This window comes from Petaurus breviceps, unplaced genomic scaffold (assembly GCF_028583685.1).
Source record: "Petaurus breviceps papuanus isolate PSGF00001 unplaced genomic scaffold, PetGlider_PUasm1.0 208, whole genome shotgun sequence".
NCBI lineage: Eukaryota > Metazoa > Chordata > Mammalia > Diprotodontia > Petauridae > Petaurus > Petaurus breviceps.
In genome coordinates this window covers 27,427,827-27,447,214 of record NW_027185852.1, presented here as the reverse complement: position 1 = coordinate 27,447,214, position 19,388 = coordinate 27,427,827, and the positions used below count along the sequence as shown (strand labels likewise).

Below are 19,388 nucleotides of genomic sequence, written 5' to 3'. Positions count from 1 at the left end.
GTAAGATATAGAAGATACAAAGGAGATACTAAGTAACCTTAAAGTAGAATGTACAGGAAGCTGGTGTGTGTGTGTGGTGGTGGTGGGGGGAGGATAGAGGGAGAAGACAGGAAAAGACCTCTTGGTGCTTATAAAGGGGAAGACCTCATTCTCCCAGAATGAGGACATGAGGGTCTCAGTGGACCACTAGCTTAGGACCATCTAAGGAAACCTCACTTTTTATCCCACTCAGTCTGTCAAGAATCAGAGACTCTCAGAGGTGGGGTGGGCCTTTGAGGACATGCTGAGGGAACTCCTCCCTCCATGATTCATTCTACTGCCTCCTGACTAGGGAGTCATTTAGGCTTTACTGGGACCCCTCCATTGTTCAGTAAGGAGCTTGCCGTCTCCAGAGGCCGAGCATTTCACTGTGGGAGGCTGCTCCTTATTAGAAAGTTCCTCATTTTTATGAAGCTGAAACTGACCTCCCTGTGACTCCTCCCTCCCCAGCTTCGCTCCTGGTTCCACCCTCTGGAGCCAATTAGGACAAGCTTAATCCCTCTTTTCTTCAGCTATTGGATGACTTTCCTTCCCTGTGCTTTCAAGACTTTTCTCCAAATAAAACATTCCCAGGTCCTCATAATCAAAGTTGCTAATGTACGTGAAACATAACCCTTAACTAGCTATAAGGACACTAGTTCATTGCATTGTATGATAGTGGGCAAGTCCTTAGGACAGTAGATGTGAATTTGAGACCCTTCATCCTGACCTCTCTAGCATCTTCAGGGATCCTTCCTAACAAGTGGCCCCTTGGACTGAACCCACCCCTCCCAATGTGGGCAGGGGACAGGGGGATGGTCACACAGCACTCATCCTGGACATTAAGCCTCTCACTGCAGACCAGATGAGACCATACCACAAAGCACTTTACAAACCTTTTGGTGGCTGTTACTGTTATGACTGTGCTTTCAAGAGTGTGAGGATTTTTTTACTGCCAAATAATATGGCTGACAGCATCTTGGAGTCCATGGTGTGACCCATGGGTGGCAATCCACCTCCCTCCATGCCAGCTGTTATGGGTGAGACCCATACAGGATTTTAGGTGGAAATCCAAGGGGAACTCAGGGCCACTAGCCCTGACCACTATCTTGGTCCTCCTGGCATGCTACAAAGAATGCTAGAGGGAGGGTGAGATGATCCAAATTTGAACCGTGAGCTTCAACATTTACTGTCTGTGCCACTGTCAGCAAGTTTTTCTCTTTGCCCACCTCTCCTTCTCTCTCTCCCCCTCCCTCCATTTCTTCCTCTGTAAAATGAGGACTGGACTAGATGGACTTATATTCTTGGAGAGCTGTCAGAGCACTGAGAGATTAAGTGGTTTGTGGGTGGGGGGGTACATAGCCACTTTGTGTCAGAGATGGAACTTGGAGCCAGGTTTCTCTAGCCAGATAGTATTGAAGGTCCCTCATAGCTCTAATGTATCCTAAGCTTCTCTTCTGCTGTAAAGCCAGATTCTTTCTCTGAGCCTCACTTTCTTCATCTGTAAAATGGGATGAGGATCCTCTAACATCATCCCTCACACTGGGCAGAGAAGAAAAGGCTTTGTAGACCCTGAAGGGATCAGCATCTGGGATGATCCCCTCTAGGCTCTCCTTCTCCCTCCCCCCTCCCCCAAGTAGTCCTTCCCCTCCCAGGCCACCAGGCTTTACCTGGGATGTGTCATGGTTGAAGATGACAGCATTGAGGTCTCCACAATTGTAGTGCTTGATGAGGTCTTCTGTGGTGTAGGGGGCTTGCAGGCTTCCCGCCCTGAGGCTCTCGTGCTGGAGCAGGGTCTGATTCAGCGCAAACAGCACCTGGGAACCCAAAGAGCCAACAGTCAGTTTCTTGGGCAGCTGAACCAGAGAGAGCCCTGTGCACCATAGGTCCCTCCTGAAAGGCCTCCCCACCTCCCCTCTCTCCATTGCTGAATCACACAGGGTCAGAAAAATCCACCCAAAGGAAGCCTAAGCAGACTTCAGGGGCCCCAGGGCATGTAGCAGCAAAAGCCCTAGCCTGGGCTTCTGGACTCAGAGTTCTATCACTAAGGACTGAGCTTGAAATCTGACCTCCCTGGGCCTCAGCAGTAGTGCTTATCTGTAAGCCTTCTACCTTGGTGGGCTTCCTGAGCATCTCACAGGAGCATGGCTGCCAACATGCTTGTGAGCTATGATAGATTCTACCAGGGTGAGTGGGAGGGAGCCATTGTCATTGACATACAAACATCTATGTACACAGGGTAGGTTGGGGATGATCTCAGACCTATTCAAGAAATATTGGTTAAATGATCAAGAAGGACAAATGAAACATCAAATGAAGGCACAATTGAATCAACCAACTGACCAATAGGCGGCTGTGTGCATAGGCAGAGAGGTGGCAGAACCAGAGCAAAGAAGGCAGGAGACCTTCCTGATTGGCCCATCTCATGCCTTGTATCTAATTTGTATAGATTTTTAATATAGTCCCATCCGTGCCTGTTATCTCACCCCATTAGAATGTAAATGCCCAGAGGGAAGGGGCTGATTTGCTTTTCTCTGTACACCCAGCACCAGGGCAGTGTTTGGCAAATAGTTAGTGCTTATTAAGTACTTGTTGGTTAACTGTTTGATTGAATGGATGAATGGAGGGCAGACAGATGCATGCATGGATGGATGAATGAATGGATGAACAGAAAATGTAGAAATAAAGGGATGTGGATGGAAAATGAACTCATGGATGAATAAATGGATAGCCAGATCATGAGTGAATGAAAAGAAAATGCAGAGATGGAGAGATGTGGATGGAAAATGAACAGATGAATGAATAAATGGATAGACAGATCATAATTGAGTGAGTTAATGAATGAATGAACAGACATGTGGACATGTGCACGGATGAGTGAATGGCTGGATGGAACATGTACAAGTAAGTGGATAGACAAAAGCCTGGATGGAGAGATGGATGAATGAACAAATGTGTGAATGAACAAGCAGATGGAGGGAGGGAGGATTGTAATTCTGGAGCTCCCCTTCATCATCCCGGTCCGCTCTGTCGCAGCAGGGAGGGCCAGCCGAAGGAGAGGATTCAGCTCCCCGGAGAGCCCTGCCCTGCCCTGCCCTGCCATGTGGGCAGAGCCGTCTCTGGCATGTTCCAAGCATTCCTGCTCTGACTGCCGGGGCGCTAAAAGCTTAGCCACAGCCAGCCAGGCGCTGCCTGTTGACGGCAGCTTCACAGTCACAGATGGAAAACAGCAGGAGAAAAGAGGAAGGAGGGGGCCATCCGGCTGATGGAAATGTTGCCATGGAAACCGACTCTCACAAACATGGCTCATGCCGGGGGTGAAAGCATCCATTTAATAGACTCACTAGTATTGCTCAGCCCTCCCACTACTTGGGATCAGAAGATTTAGAGTGGAAAGAGGCTTAGTGATCAACTCATCCCAGCCCCTCATCTTTCAGATGGGTAAATGAGGCCCCAAGAGGACTGAGGATGGCCCCAGGGCATGCTGGAAGTTGTTGACAGAGCAAGGATTTGAACCTGGGTCCTTGGACTCCCAATCCCTGGCTTCTGTTGCTGCGTGATTTATTACAAGCCTTCATGCTCCTCTGGGGGCCGTCTCATGGAACATCAATGGGTACCACTTCACCCCACTCAATGGCCAAAGTAGCCCAAGGTTAGGTCACTAGTCCCAAAGTTAATTTATTCAACAAACATCTACTAATCACTTACTTCTTTGCTGACCCTGTGGTAGTGATAGCCACATTGCATAGTCCCTGCCCTCAAGAGGTGTATCCTCCACTGGGGGAAGCAGGAGGAGGTCATGAGATGGGCCTAGAGAAGGAAGAGTGTGACTGAGGGAAGGAGAGTCTCCTGAGGAATGCAGGAGAGAATGTGGGAAAGAAGAGCTCCCTGGGGGCGGGGTAGAAATCAAGGGCACTTTATGGGAGTGGAGGAGAGACAGGAGGAAGACCTCCACAGACATTTTTAAAATCCCAGTCTTTGTTTCTGCTTCACCTCTGTCTCTGACTGTGTTCCTCCCTCCTCCCATCCCTGCGGATCCATGCTTGAAAACAAAGAATATATTTTTTAAAGGAGGTGAGGGAAGCTTACAACCCAGACAGCACCTCACCTTGGTCTCACAGGGTCCAAGGCACCACAGAACACTGGGTCTGCCTTCCACTGACAACACATCTATCACCCACCACTTATAAAGCCAATTCTCTGAACCTGCCACCATCCTTCCCCATCCTCTAGAGGCATGGACACCAGAAGCTAAGAACAGAAAACAGGGAGGGCTCTTAGAACAGAGAAGTCAGAACCTAGAGGGACCTAGGTACTGAAAACATGGAAAGTCGGAGCTGGGAGAACCCTTAACCCTAATTCCCCTAGTTTTGCTGAGGTAGAAAGAGACACAAGGGGGTAAGGGATATGCTCCAGGAGACAAAGGAAGGGGCAGAATTGGGTCCAGATGCCAGGCTTTCTTGCCTCCAAAACTGAAGTTTTGTCTCCTTCACCGCGGTCTCTTCCATATTTAGTTGACTTAGAATTCATTCATTCATTCATTCATTCATTCATTCATTCATTCATTCATTCATTCATTCATTCATATCTTGAGCCCTGGGGCTGGCAGAGATACTCAACACCCCAAAACTGGTAGGCTCCGCCTGTTTAGAATAACAAACCTTCTTGGGCTGTGGCCTCCACAGCTAACTCTAGGATAATGTTTATGTTAAGGATTTGACATGAACTAACAAATAAGGAAGAAAAAACCCCAGACTGCTCTGGTTTTCCCATTCTCGTTTCCATGCTCAGGCCTGGATGAGTTGAACATGGGGCCAGCCTCCAAACCTTTGCTGCCAGAAAAGGGGCCAGACCTGCTAAAGTTAATCAGACTGGGGGGTAGGGGATTCCAAAGGGGGGTGAGTGAGAGGAGTTTAACCTGAGGAGCAGAAGACTTGGGGAGGACAGAGGACGGGGGATGCTTAGGCTTCTGAAAGACTGTCAGCAGCCGAATGATGGCTGGCTTGGCAGAAAGGCACACTGAGGCTTGATGTCAAGGAAAAACATCCTACTGGTGATAGCTGTCACAGAGTGGGCTGTCTGGGGAGGTGGTGAGTTCCCCCTCACTGGAGGTATTTAAGCAGGACTGAACAGTCACTTGCCAGGAAGGTTATCAAGGGGATTCCTGTCCCAGAAATGGGTGTGACCAGTTGGCCTCAGATCCCATAGATCCCTAGATCTATGACACTGTGCTCAAGGATATTGCCATTCCCAATTCCCTTTGTAATCCTGGCTCCTTTTTTCTGAGCACTTTCAGGTTGATGAGGACCCTAGTTGGTGCTGCAGTGCAGAGACCTCTGGGTCTGCAGTCAGAAAGATCTGAGTTCAAATTTGGAACTTAATCCTCTTGGCCTCAGCTTCCTCATCTGTAAAATACTCTAGAGAAGGAAATGGTAAACCACTCTAGTATCTTTGCCAAGAAAATCCCAAAAAGTGTCACCCAGAACCAGGCATGACTGGTTAATTCACTAACATTAAACTCAGAGCAGCTCAGTGAAATGGGAAGGGAGATGAATACTGCCTTCCCCATTTCACAGATGATGAAATTGAAGGCCAGAATTATGGAATAATGATGGCTCCCATTTCTTTGGTGTTTGACAGAACGCTCTCCTCCAAATGGTCTTTTGAGCTCTCCGGTTAAATATGACAAGTCCCATTTAACAGAAGAAGAAACTGAGAATCATTCAGGGGACAGGACTTGCCTAGGGCTATGCAGTTAGAGTCTTAGAGGGCTTCCACAGCTGTGTGAGTCTATCAGCCCTTCACACATATCCACACCAGACCCAGGCTCAGCTGAGTCCAAGTGAGGAGGAGAGCTGGGCAGCAAGATACCAGAATGCAAAATCATAGGGCATCCTGTCTCCGTGATTCATTAGCTGTGTGAATGCATGACTCACCAAACCTCTCAGGCCTCAGTTTCCTTATCTGTAAGGTGAGGGGGGTAGACTAGATAACTCTGAAGGTTCCTTATTTGGCTTAAAAAGGCTAGTATTCAAGGGCCATGGTGAGTGAGGCGCAGAGGCAGAAACCAAATCCAAGTCCTGACTCCAACTGCCATTAGATCACAGGGCTCCCATCAGATCCAGGCCTCTGCGATCTGTCCCAGGGGTGGGGGAACCTGTGACCCCCAGGTCACATGTGGCCCTCTCAGTCCTCATGTACGGCCCTTTGATTGAATCCAAACTTTCTAGGATTTGTTCTGTGAAGTTTGTATTCAATCAAAGGGCTGCACTTGAGGACTGAAAGGGCCACATGTGGTCTCGAGGCCAAAGGTTCTCCACCCCTGGATTATCCTTTCATCAGGGCAGACTGGAGTAGGAACTTGGATTGGGTATGAGTAGAGAGTCACAGTCACAGAAATGAATCTGTAGCAGCATCCATTAAATTTGCCTGAGGATAGCCCTACCTGGTGTCTGGGCTGGGGATAGCCTTCAGGCAGGGCAAGAAAAAAAAGATGAATTTAGAAACAAAGGTCCAGGGTTCAAATCTTAGTCCTGACACTTTTAACCATGATAACCCTGGGTAACTGAATTAGATGTACTCTCAGCACCCTCCTTCCATCTCTAATTCTGTGACCAGCCCCCTTGGCATCATGATCTGACTGTTACATCTGTGACCTGGGGCTTCTCCCTAGCCTCCCCAAGCCTCAATTTTTCCCTTTATCAAATATGAGTATTGAAATATGTGATAATATTTAAGGTCATCTTTGGTTCTCACTTTCTATGTTCTCAAATCTCTTCTATACTTTTAACATCCTTTATTTTAAGGCCCCTCCCAGCACTGACTTTCCATATTCTAAGGCTCCTCCCAACTCTGACATTTCCTGTTCTCAGGCCTTTCCCAGCACTTTCATTCTCTGTTCTATGACTGTCCCCTCCTTGACATTCTCTGTTCTATGTTTTAAGGTACTTTCCAGCTCTGACACTGTCTGTTCCAACGTTGCTGGAAGCTTGGACTTTGTCTATTCTCAGGTCCCTCCTGTAACAAATGAGAACTCTGCCCAGCACTTCTGCTTCTGGGAGCAGCTAGCTCAGGTCTCTCCTCAAATCCCCCCCCTGCCACACATCCCCACACATACAACCCAAGCACCCTGGAAAAAAGCTCTAAGAAAAGCCCTGAATGTCAAGATGAAACCTAAGGCCCACATGCCAGCCCTGATGACAAAGGAGGCAAACATGGGCTGTATATTATTGGAAGCTGGGCTTCCATGCATGAAGTGTAAAGATGACAAGGTCCTCAATGAGCCCTCTTATGTGAGCATCGGCCTGGCCAGGCTGGGGGTTTCCAGGTCCCTCAGCCCTCAGAGAATGTGGAGAAGTGAATTGTAGAATAAGCTCATTGAGTGGAAAAAGGGGGCCCTCTCTCGCTCCCACCAGCAGAGCCTGGGGCACCAGGAGAGACTCACTCCTCTCCACCGAGGGACACTCACTTCCAAACACTCTGAATCATCCAGAGGAGGAGGGAGAAGTCTTCCCATCTCTTCCCTTCTTCAGCTACCCCCAAGCCCCATTTAAGATGCAAATTATCACCTTAGCCCTGCCCAGTCTCATTGTATGGTTGTGGGAAAAGTACTTGGTGGGATTGTTGAGGGTCTTTGGGTGCCCATTCGACAGAAGAGAAGACTAAGGCCAGGGTGTTGAAGAGATTGTCCTTAATACAAGTATTAAGCCAGATTTCAATCCAGACCACGCAGGTCCACTTTCTCCTACACCATGTTCCCTCTTCGTTCAGGTTCTGAAGTCCTTTGCACTCCTGACATTTTCCCAGCCCTGGCTTCCGAGGAGCTGTCAGTCAGACTCATGGATGCAGCCACCAGCTCGTCCTACACACCTGACTGCGTCCTGAGGGCTTCACCTTCCCCGAACAGGCAGACAGTGACATGCTGAGACACACGTCACAGCTGGTGGGGCCACAGCCCAGTACTGCCCAGTGATTTGAAATAACAAGCGACATTCCGGAGAGTTTCAAGTTTGCCCAATGCCTCCCTTTCCTTGTAACCCTGGCGCTTCCCCAGGAGGCTGCAACAACAGGTAGCGTTACCTCATGTCTGGTTTCTCCAGAGTGCTTCCTCCCCTGCCCAGAGAAGCGGGGCAGGAAGCTGAGGTTTTCAGAAAGCCGTTAGACAGTTGACTTTGGGTCCCCCAGGGAACAGTAGCTGACTGGAGACAGCGTTAAGATGACAGCTTGGAGACCTCCCTGCCAGAATCTGGGGAAAGGGACAGTGGCTCCATCCATCATAATTCACCATGAAGACAGTGGCCAGATGGCCCTTCCAGAGAGTGTCCAGGGCTGAGGAAGATAAAAATTACACAGGTTGGGGCTCGTCCCAGCTGACCCAGTGGGTTGTCTGTTCTGTGTGGGAAAAGTGAAGAGGGGCACTTTGAGAAATGCTTTGGACTTCTGGGACCAGGTGTCTTTCTAGAACTTCAGGGTCTAGATGCAGCTGGGCTCTCCAGCAGAAACTCTGCTGTCAGAGCTAAAAAGGGACCTCTGAGATTTAGTCCAATGTCTTGATTTTACAGATGAGGAAACTGAGATCTGGGGAATGACTTGCCCAAAGTCACAGAGTGCCTTAGTGGCAGACACAGTAATAGAATTCATGGCTCCTTTCTCCTTGTTTCTGAAGTCCTCTTCCTCTCCCTCCCCTCCAGCCATTGGCCTGGGTTCAAATACTGCTTCTGATACTTCCTGACCTAGGGAAAGTCAGGGGCTCCTCCCTGGGTCAACTAAATGGCCAGAAACCCTGAGGGTCTTCATCTCTCTGCTCTATTTTTCTTTTATTTTTTTAAAGGTCATTCTTTGCCTTATTTCTTATTCAGCCCTTAATCACTGAATGGGTGCTGCCTCAGTCAAACTGAGACCCATTAGAGGCCTTAGCTTGAAAAGCCCAAAGACTCTCACTGCTTCCTGGGGCCCTCTCTAGTTGTCCTGATCTATACTGTGCCACTGGGCCCAGATGGCTCTGGAGGTAAAAGTGAGGCTGGTGACTTTTCACAGCCCTGCCTCACTTAAATCCAATTCATTTGTATGTCAAGGCATCACCTCCCTGATGAAAGGGTTCTCTTCGAGACAAGCAGCAAATGGCCTCCAAAGTCCTTTGTGGCTCTCAATATGACTAAATGACTTTTGGCTTTTGGTTGACCAGAGAGGCCAGGTGTCCAGGAGGCAGCCAGCCAGTTGGGGTGCAGAAGGACCCATTCTTTCCCCTGACCATGCTGGATGGGGGCACCAGTGGCCCATGAATGACCCTCTTTCCCAGCTGAAGCCCCAGGCCGGAATTCTGCAGAGCTGCCATGCGTGGCTCAGGAAGTCCCCTTTGGCCTCTAGGCGGCAGACAGAGTGATGGTGTTTATGGGGGTTTCTACAATGTAAACAATCTTTTTTAAAGGGCTCTGGGATTTTGCCAGATGCCTCAAGTCCTCTGGAGCATTTCAGCAGCTGAAGCAGCAGCAGTAGATAGAGGTTGAGAGCACTTACTCTCTGTACATAAAGGAGCTGGGTTTGAATTCAAATCCTGCCAGCAACTAGTTAGGTGGGCTACAGAAAGAAGGGGTGGAGCAAGGCAATTATCTAGGATCCTTCCCATCTCTGATTCACTGAGAAGCTGACCAGAGGCTCCAGGCTGGACAAATAGAGAGACAGCGGTAAGGCTCAGCATCCGTGGTCAATCACCAGTCCCAGTAAGGGGGGGAGGCATCCATGTCACCCTGGTCCAAAGATGCTTCCTGGCATCAGGAGCCTTCCCAGAGACCCTTAACTCCACAGCGAAGAAGATGTAGCATCACCATAATAATAGTTACTGGCAAATAACTGCCAATTGGCAATTATGGCAGAGTGGGCAGCTGGAGCCTACAGTGGACAGGCAAATCGCTTCACCTCTCAGTGACTGCCTCTCTGAGACCGGACAGTGCTGATCTGCACTGGCTAAGGGAGCTTGCTGCCCTGTACCAATGCCATTGCCAACCTGGGTCATATGAATGAATAGCAACAGGAAATTTTTATTAGGTTTGAGCTAATAAAGGACCTTAAGGTTTGCAGTGAGGCAGCTAGGTGGCACCATAGTGCACAGAATGCCCCGATGAGAGGCAGAAGGACCTGAGTTCAAATCCAGCCTCAGACACTTATTGGCTGTGTGACCCTGGGCTAGTCACTTTACCCCGTTTTCCTCAGTTTCTTCATTTTTTAAATGGGCTGGAGAAGGAAATGGCAAAACCACTCCAGTATTTTTGTCAAGAAAATCCCATGGAGGTCCATGGGGTCGACACAACTGAATGACAACCGTAAAGATTTGTCAAGAACTTTACGAGCATCATCCCCACTACGGCCCTGGAAGGTAGGTGCTTTTATTAGTACCATTTCACGGAGGAAGAAACTTCGGCTGAAGAGGGTTGTGTAGCTGGGTGTAGGTGTCTGGACTAGGACCAGAACTGGGATCTCATAAAGGCTGGGAAGGCCAAAGGGGTCTTCGAGGTTAACCCTCCCCACCCCCTTCCCATTATTAATAAAAAGGCCTAGAGAGGAGAGGTGATTTGTCTGAAGTTACCCAGGGTGATTGACACCTATCCTCAAGTGCCTGAAGGGCAGTCACCAAGGAAGGGATTATTTGCCTTGTTCTGAAGGGGGTGGGGCAGCAGAGAACAATGCTCGGCAGGAATCTCCCTTAAGCTCCTAATTCTGACTGCTCCTCACAGAGGCGGGCGGTAGTGGAGGTTCTCCGAGGGCCAATGACGCGGCAGGATGATGTCTTGATTCCTGCATAAATTAGATTTCAATGGGGCAGAGCTGCCAAGAGTGAGGGGAGCAGAACCAAGGCAACAATGACACAGCTACAGACACATCATATCTGTGACGTCTGACTTCGATAGGCTGGGCTCCTCTCAGCAGCGCAAGGCTGCAAGACAGCTCCAAGGGACTCGGGATGGACAGCTCTATCCCCATCCAGAGAAAGAACTACAGAGTCTGAAAACGCAGATTGAAGCAAACTATTTGCTTGCCTTTCCTTTTTGTTTTGTTTTGTTCCTTATTTCTCGTTAATTCCACTGGTTGGTTATAATTCTTTACAACTTGACTAACGTTTAATGTGAAGGTATTTGTAGAACCTGTATCTGATTGCATGGCACCATGGGGGAGAGGGGGAGAAAATTTGGAACTCAAGGGATTGTGGAACTGAATGTTTAAACTAAAAGTAATCAAATACATTTTTAAAAATCGTCAGCCAAACTCTTCCTGAGTCATGGAAGTCCAGTGGCAGGAAAAAAGTCAGGAGGGCTAGAGATGGCCTGGGATGCAGTGGATGACCTGGGCATCTTCGATGTCTGACCAAGCTCGAAGGGCTCCACAGTTCCCGCTTCATCCACCTTCATGGCCCTTTTGGAATCCACCCATTCCAACAGGTAAAGTCTTCACATACTTGGGATAGGCACCCCGCCCCCCCCCAACTCACCAATGGGATTGTTGGTTACTCTTAACCTGCTTTCGTCTTTCTTCTAAAATGGTTATACCAGAGTGTGGACTCTGCACGTGCTCCAGGTTCTTGGAGCCACAGATGAGAGTTGGGTGAAGGTGGATGAGCCGTCCTGAAAAGGGCTCACCAACCCCCACATCAGAGGTGCTAGTACTCCCTAAACACATTGAGGATATAAAGCCATGAAGAAGAAGCCCTAGCCTCAGGGAAACTTCCATGTTGGGTTATTGCTGGGATTCGAACCCAGGTCTCTTGACTCCAAATCTTGACCCCTCCGAAGCCTTTGACAGTCAGTCACCCTCCTCTTTGATACTCCCATCCTGCTCTCTCCTGGTTTTCCTACCTCTCTGATGGTTCCTTGGAAGGATCTTCATCAATGTCATGATCAGTGATTCTGGGTGTCCCACTCACAGGGCACTCCTGGCCCACCTTCTCTTCTCTCCACCTACTGACCTCATCATCTCCCATGGATTCAGTGACCATTCCTACGTAGACGACTTTCCAGCCTCAATCTCTCTGCTATTCTCCAGTCCCACTATTGTTTTTACCAACTACCATTCGGACATCTTACACTGGGTAACCCATAGGCATCTCAAACTCAACATGGCCAAAACAGAACTCATTATCTTTTCTCCCAAACTCTCCCCTCTTACTGTTGAAGGCATCACCATCTCCCCAGTAATCCAGGTTGGAAACCTCCGTGTGCCTCTCAACCTCCCCCCACACACACTTTGTGCTCATACCACATTTCCAATTTATCTCCAAATGTTACTGTTCCTTCCTTCACAACATCTCTGATCCATGGCCCCTTCTCTCCATGCAACAGCCCTCAGATAGCAACAATTATAGTGCAGGCCCTCATCACTTCTTGCCTGGACAATTGCCATGACCACCTAACTGGTCTCCCAGGCTCATTTCTATCTATCTTTCATTAAGATGCTTGTTGATTGATGGCTGGACAAGATCCTGACTAGATTCCATCCTGTCCAGCCCATCCTTGAACAAGAGCCCCTTCCACAACACACCCCACAAGGGCCTCTGCTTGAAGACCTCTAAAGATAGGGAGCTCACTACCTCCAAGGCAGTCCATAACAGTTCTACAATTCTCACTGTTAGGAAGCTTTCCAGAGTATCAAGCCCAAAACAGATTCCTTTCACCTTCCCCTTATTGTTCTTGGTTCTTCCCTTTGGAGCCAAACGGAATAAGTCAACTCTTTCACATAATCAAACATATGTTGTTGTTTAGTCATTTCATCCCTGTCCTACTTTTCATGATCCCACTTAGGGTTTTCTTTAGCAAAGATACTGGACTGGTTTGCCATTTCCTTCTCCAGCTAATTTTATAGGTGAGGAACTGAGACAAACAGGGTTAAATGACTTGCCCAGCATCACACAGCTAGTTAAGTGTCTGAGGACAGACTTGAACTCAGGTCTTCCTCCCTTGTTCTATCCATTGCAACACTCACTGCCCAATTACATATATAAGCACCTGCTATATGCCCTTGCTGGGCATACAAGAGAAGAAGACAATACTCCCTGCCTCAAGGAGTGTTTACATTCTATTTGACCCAAGCATAGATATATGTTAGAAACCACACACACACACATATATGCATACACATTCATATTCATACACATGCATGTGTATGTGTGTGTATACACATACATACCCACAGCAATTTCTAAGGAGAGGGCCCAAGTCTAATACAACATTACCCTCCCCATTGTCTTCTCTAGGCTAAGTTTTCCCAGCCCCTTCATTGGGTGTTTCCATGATCTGGTCTCCAGTTTCTTTTGCCTCCCCTGGAGAAACTCCAAGTGGCCACTGGCAACGTGGCTTCCAAAACTACACCACATTGTCTGTGAAATGGGGACAAATTATGCCAACCCTGATGGATTCTCAAGATTCTTGGGGAGCAAAGAAAGAAGCGAAGAAATGGGAATTGGCCATGAACACCAACATTGACAGGACTGTGAATCCCCAATAATGGTTTTATTTTCTGCTGGGCTGTGGAAGTGAGGCTGCCCACTTGGCTGAGCAACTGGAACCCAAGAGAGAGCTCTTTTGATCTGGCCTCCAGAGGGAGTTAGGCCCATGTGCCTGGGCCTGGAGGGGCTGGTCTTCTGAGTGGTTTCCACTTGCAATGCCAATACCAATGCTGGCTGGTGCAGCATCCCAGGACACCAAAGCATTCTCTCTCTGGTACTTCAAGCAGGGGAAAATCTGAAGGGTAAAAAATGGGCCACAAAACCAGCATTTTCCAAGATCCCATAAAGGAAGGCTTTATACTGGGCAGGATGGATCCAAAATCAGATCTGGGATCACAAGAGGAAGGGAAAGGGAAGAGAATAGCCACGTATTTAATGCCTACTATGTCCCAGGCACTGTGCTGAGTGCTTTACAAATATTATCTCATTGGGTGCTATTATTATCCCCATTTTACAGTTGAAGAAACAGGTATTTACAAGGTAAAGGGGATGGACAGAATTTAAGGATTTTGGAGGACTTCACAAGCTACTAAGCCCAACCTCCTCCCCATGACCCCAGTGCAGGAATCTTGTTTACTTCACCATTGGTAGGAGGTTGTCCAGGTTCTACCTAAACACCTTCAGTGATGGGGAGCTCACCACCTCTGAGACGGCACACTCTACCATTGTATAGATCCAAGTAATTTAGAAGAACCATTGCCCCCCACTCAATGTAACCCTCAAATGAAGGTAAAATCTGTTTTTCTGTAACAGTCTGCCTCTAGAGCAAACAGAACAAATATGCCATATGGCCTTCAGATATGTCAAGATACGTGATTCCTAATCTGCATATATTCAAAGTTTAAAGGACAATTTAAGGTCGTCTCACCATGATGGTCATGTTCTCTGGACCTTCAGCACTTTACTAACACCTATCTTAAAATGCAGTGCCTGGTAAACTGATCACAGTATTAGGTAGATGTGGTATGAGCAGTGCTAAGGACAATGGGGCCATCATCTCCCAGTTCTGGACTTCCTGTCTCTCTTCCTAAGATAGAACTGACCATCTCTATGGCCTGTCCAAGATGAACTGAAGGATCGAGGCAACTTCTCCATTCATTTGCTGGTCATCCTCTACACCAGGAGTATTCTCCATCCACTTGGCTTTCCCTGAGTAGGAGGTCAGTCTATGCCCTTTTGAGGTCTTTAAATGGGCAGCAGCATCTCAGCTATAAGGACCCATAGGCACTTGAGTCATCACCGAAGACATGCATGGCTAGAAAAGGGCCTACTGAGTGTTGTAATCATATCCATGGACTGCCAGAGACCCAGAGAAAGAAGTCCTCTCCTCCATTTGCTGAGGATGGGGATACCAATGTGGAGCCCAGCTATGGGAGGAAAGTACAGAACATAAAAATGTGTGGACAGTTTCCAATCTATCACTCAGTCAGGCAACTTCATTTATTATTAGGTGCCTACTATGTAACAGCTACTGTGCTAAGTACTGTGACAACCAAGGGAGAATCTACATAGATGAAATTCAGAGTCCCCAGAATGGGTAGGCATATCTTGGCTTTGGGGGAGTCTTTTTTCTTCTTTTCTTTGAGAGATAGCTTGGCAGAGTAGGCAGAGTGCTAGACTTGGAAGCAGGAAGGTCCAAGTTCAAGTCCTGCCTTGGATACCTAAGAGCTTTCTAACCCTCAGTCAGTCGCTTAACTTCTCTGTCTCTCTTTCCTCATCTATTAAGTGGGGATTTATGATGATTCCTCCTGGGGTTGTTATGAAGATCATTTGAGAAAATATATGGAAAGTGCTTTGAAAAACCTTAAATAAATATGGTTATTGTTGTAGTTATCACAAGATCAAAGGAGTTAAGGGATTTCTGAGAGCTTCCAGCTTTGGAATCCCTTATTTCTTGTATTTGCAGACATGCCCAGAGAACTTATCCTAAAGGAGTGATTTGTGAGAAAGGTGGGCATTGGAGCCCCTGGGGAAGCTGGGGGGGCACCCGACTCTTTGGCCAGAACATCCATTGAGCTTTGAGGGTTGGAAGCCGAGTCCTCCTGGGGCCTTGATTTCCCTGCCTATAACATGAAGGGGTTGGCCAAGATGGTTTCCCTCTTGTCTCCATGTAGCTCTCTCTACATAGTTACTTCCATGTTGCCTTCCCGGTGTGAGTGTGAGCTCAGTGGGAGCAGAGGTCATGCGTTTCTGCCTTTGCTGCTAACCAGAGCGCTTTACGCAGCACCTGGCACCTCGTAGAAGCTTATAAAGGTTTGTGACTTAATTTGCAGGTTCTCAGTTCTGAGCAACTTAATTGAACAAGAATTTAGAAGAGAAGCAGCAAGGAAAGGGAAGGGCCTTCCCAGCACAGGCATTCCCTGTTCTAAGGTCCTTCCCAGCCATTCTGCTCCCTGTCCTAAGGTTCCTAGTCACTACAGACCCTATGAGCATCTGTCCAGGCCCTTCGATGGCGGGGCTCCTTCTCCTTGGGTCCTGGGCTACCCTCTCTCAATTCTGGAGACACTTCTGACGGAAGGCAGGTGGGAGGGAGCATGGGATCCCAGCAGACCCCCATCCCGGTCAATACCCCTTGGCCTTTGAAGGGGATCAGGTTCTCCCACAAACATAATTGAACTCAAATAGAAGAGAGAAAAGGCTTTTGTTCTCTCCTTTACAGCATCAAAAATATGTAACAAATTAGCCGTTTATGAGGTAAGAGAAGCTGAAGGGGGGCTGGGGGAGAGAGCCTGAGCACCCCCTCCACCAGCCACAATTGGGCCTCTGACAGCCGTGTTTGTAGTTCATATCAGGTTTTCAAGAGAGCCTCAAGGGACAGCTGGGAGCAGCCTGGAGCCGGCCCTGCCTAAAAACCAGGGCAGAGTGAACAGAATGAAGTGGGAATTCGCACATGTTTTCTTCCCTGCTCAGGCCTCCAGCAAAACCACCAGCCCAAGGTCAGGATCGGGGAGAGTCTGCAAAAAGTATCTGGGGGTCTCAGTGGGCTGCCAGATCAAGTGAGATCTGGTAGCAAAAACAAAAAACAAATAAGAACAAACAAAAAAGCCTGTGGTACAGTGGACAAAGTACTGGACTTGGAACTTAGGAAGATCTGAGTTTATATCCTGGCGCCGACCCTTGCCAGCTGTGTGGCCCTTTCTGCCTCAGTTTCCTCGTCTGTAAAATGGGAGTCACAAGCAATGATACCTTACAGGATTATCATGAGGATCAAATGAGATAACACATGTATAGTGGTTTTCAGACTTGAAAGAGGCTATGTAAATGCTCATGATGCAGGGGACGCTGCTGCTGCTGCTGAAGAAAGAAATGACCTTGAATGAAATCCACGTGGCTCAATGTCTTCCAGCCTGGGATGCACAGGTCCTGGCTGGGGATGACCGAGGGAAGGCTCAGCAGTGAGGGCGTCACCTTCCTACCTCCTCCGACCGGTGCCAACCCTTTTCATGGAAAAAACTGTTTTTGATTTGGGAGAGAGGTTCCAATTGCCCTTAAAGCAAAGAGGGGGAAATTCCCTTTTCCTGTTACTGTTTTATTGGAATAGTTGCTATTATGATTTTAGCTATTATTTTCTCATCATCATTATCACAAATGAAATAACATATGGAAAGTGTTTAGCAAACCTTAAAGCACCACATAAATGCTAGCTGTTATTGATTATTATTATTGATTGATTATTAATTATCATTAATATCATTATTTGGTAGTTTCCAATTGGCCTTCCATCAGAGAAAAAAGAAACTTTTCATACTGTTATTATACTAGAATTATTATTTTTATTATTTCCTTCTTCTCATCATTATTATCATTAGGATAAAATGAAGTAACATAGGGAAAGTACTTTGTAAACCGTAAACCCACACCATCAATGCCAGCCATCATCACCATGACTGTTACTCATTTCATTGTTGTCAGAGTTGAGATAAAAATGGCCCTCTCCTTCTATTATCTTTTATTTTTAATGTTCTCTGGACTATAGCACAGGTGGAAAAAAATAACTTTTGTAAAGTTGATGCCGGCTTGTCTTCTGTAGGGTCAGAGAGAGTATCTAGAGAGCTAGGGGGCTCCATAGTGCATAGAGAGCTGAGCATGGAGTCAGGAAAACTCATCTTCATGAGTTCAAAGCCAGCCTCAGACTCTTATTAGCTGTGTGACTGTAGGCAAGTCACTTCACCTTGTTTGCCTCAGTTTCCTCATCTGTAAAATGAGCAAATGGCAAACCACTCCAGTATCTCTGCCAGGAAAACCATAAATGGGATCACAAAGAGTCAGACATGACTGAAAAATAACTGAACAAGAGAGCATCTCAGGACAACTTTGTGAACAAACAGGATGATGGGAATGACACCTGGTGATCCCATATAATTTAAATTTCTTTGGTCTCTTCCACTAAATTTTTCTATTTTGAGACTCTTTGGTGCCATGGAGAATGGAGCTTGGAGCTTACAATGTTGACACTGATTAGGAACATTACTCTTAATTTTTTATAGACCATTATTATATTTGAATGATTCTGACAACAGTTTAGTCTGTGAAGATGCTATGGTCCCAGTACAGTGTGTTGGTTGAATTTTCAAGGATATTTTGAGATCTGTATTTGTAATCTGGGAAGCTGTCTTCTGTCAGTTCATAAAAGATAATGACATTCTGCTATATAATTCCAGCTACCAGGTCCTGTCTTACTGGACTATATTCTATAGGTGCTAACTTTTTAAAGTGCAGTGATACATAACACAGTTTCTACCATTTCTCTGCATAATCTGCATTGATCAGTAAGTCCAGGTTCCTTAAGGAGAATTCTCTGTAATTTCTGGTAATGACCTGAATTGCCTTCATAAACCCTTCCATTTTCTTTCAATAAATCTGCCCAATTCAGCCATTTGTTCGATACTTCTGTGTTGATATATTGGTTGAGTTCACGTAGATGTCACCCATGGAGGGTTTTTTGATTCCACTTTTGGATCTTGGCCATTTCACAGGCTCCATCTGGATGTAAAGCACTTTCAGCTACATCCTGCAAATCCAAAGGAGTGCACCTATGATCAACATTTTACTGTTGCTCAGTGAAATGATGTCTGTTTGTTCCAAAAATCTTTCTGCAAGTTTTTAACCTGTTTATCACATGGTTGGGACTTGGAATCAGAGGACCTGGTTTTGCTTAGGATATGGAGAAAAATATGACAGATTCTACACACAAGGAAATTACATTCAAGTCGGGGAAATATATATATAAGGCAAGTGGGAGAGAGATCGGGGTGGCCTTGCAGAAAGAATACTGACTTTGGAGTCATAGGCCCTGAGTTCAATTGCTGCCTTTGATGCCTACTACCTGCACAAGGTTGGGTAAATTATTTCACTTCCCTGGGCCCCAGTTTCCTCATCTATAAAACAAAGAGTTTGGACTAGATGGACTCTGAAGCCCTGCCTGGCTTTGTGATCCTGAAGTCTAGAAGGGGCTTGACTGGCCTCCAGGGAGGGAGTAGGGACTTGGATAAGGGGCATTAAGCAGTTGAAAAGAAGGGAGGCAGGAAGGGAAGAGGCCAGAATTGGAAGCTGGGGAAGAAGGGCCAGGCTCAGAACCTCCTTCAGGGGAAACAGGTTAGAAACATCTCAGGACCAGCTCTCCAGGTTCTCACTGGCTGGTCTATTTTACCAACTAATCCTACTATAGAAGAGCCCAAGCTGTGTCTTTGACTCAGTTCATGAGCTCTGGATTCCAGCTCATACCACCCACATGTGGAAGGGGCAGCCTCATGGGACAGGAGGTGACTCCTCTGATGTAGGTCTCCCTCCCCATCCCCCATCATTGCCATGTCTTTCCAGTTCCGCCTGCATCCTCTTCCTCATGTCCCCTGTGGCCACCACCCTCACTCTGACCCTC

General features: G+C 47.2%; 1 protein-coding gene across 1 annotated transcript in view; it reads right to left on the bottom strand.

The window, feature by feature from the left end:
• LOC138165364 (metalloprotease TIKI2-like) overlaps positions 1 to 19,388 on the bottom strand; it is a 235,966-nt gene that overhangs the window by 79,070 nt on the left and 137,508 nt on the right. The window contains exon 3 of the mRNA XM_069093624.1: positions 1,689 to 1,835. Coding sequence (XP_068949725.1) covers positions 1,689 to 1,835 — 147 coding nt within the window. The remainder of the gene's footprint in view (positions 1 to 1,688; positions 1,836 to 19,388) is intronic.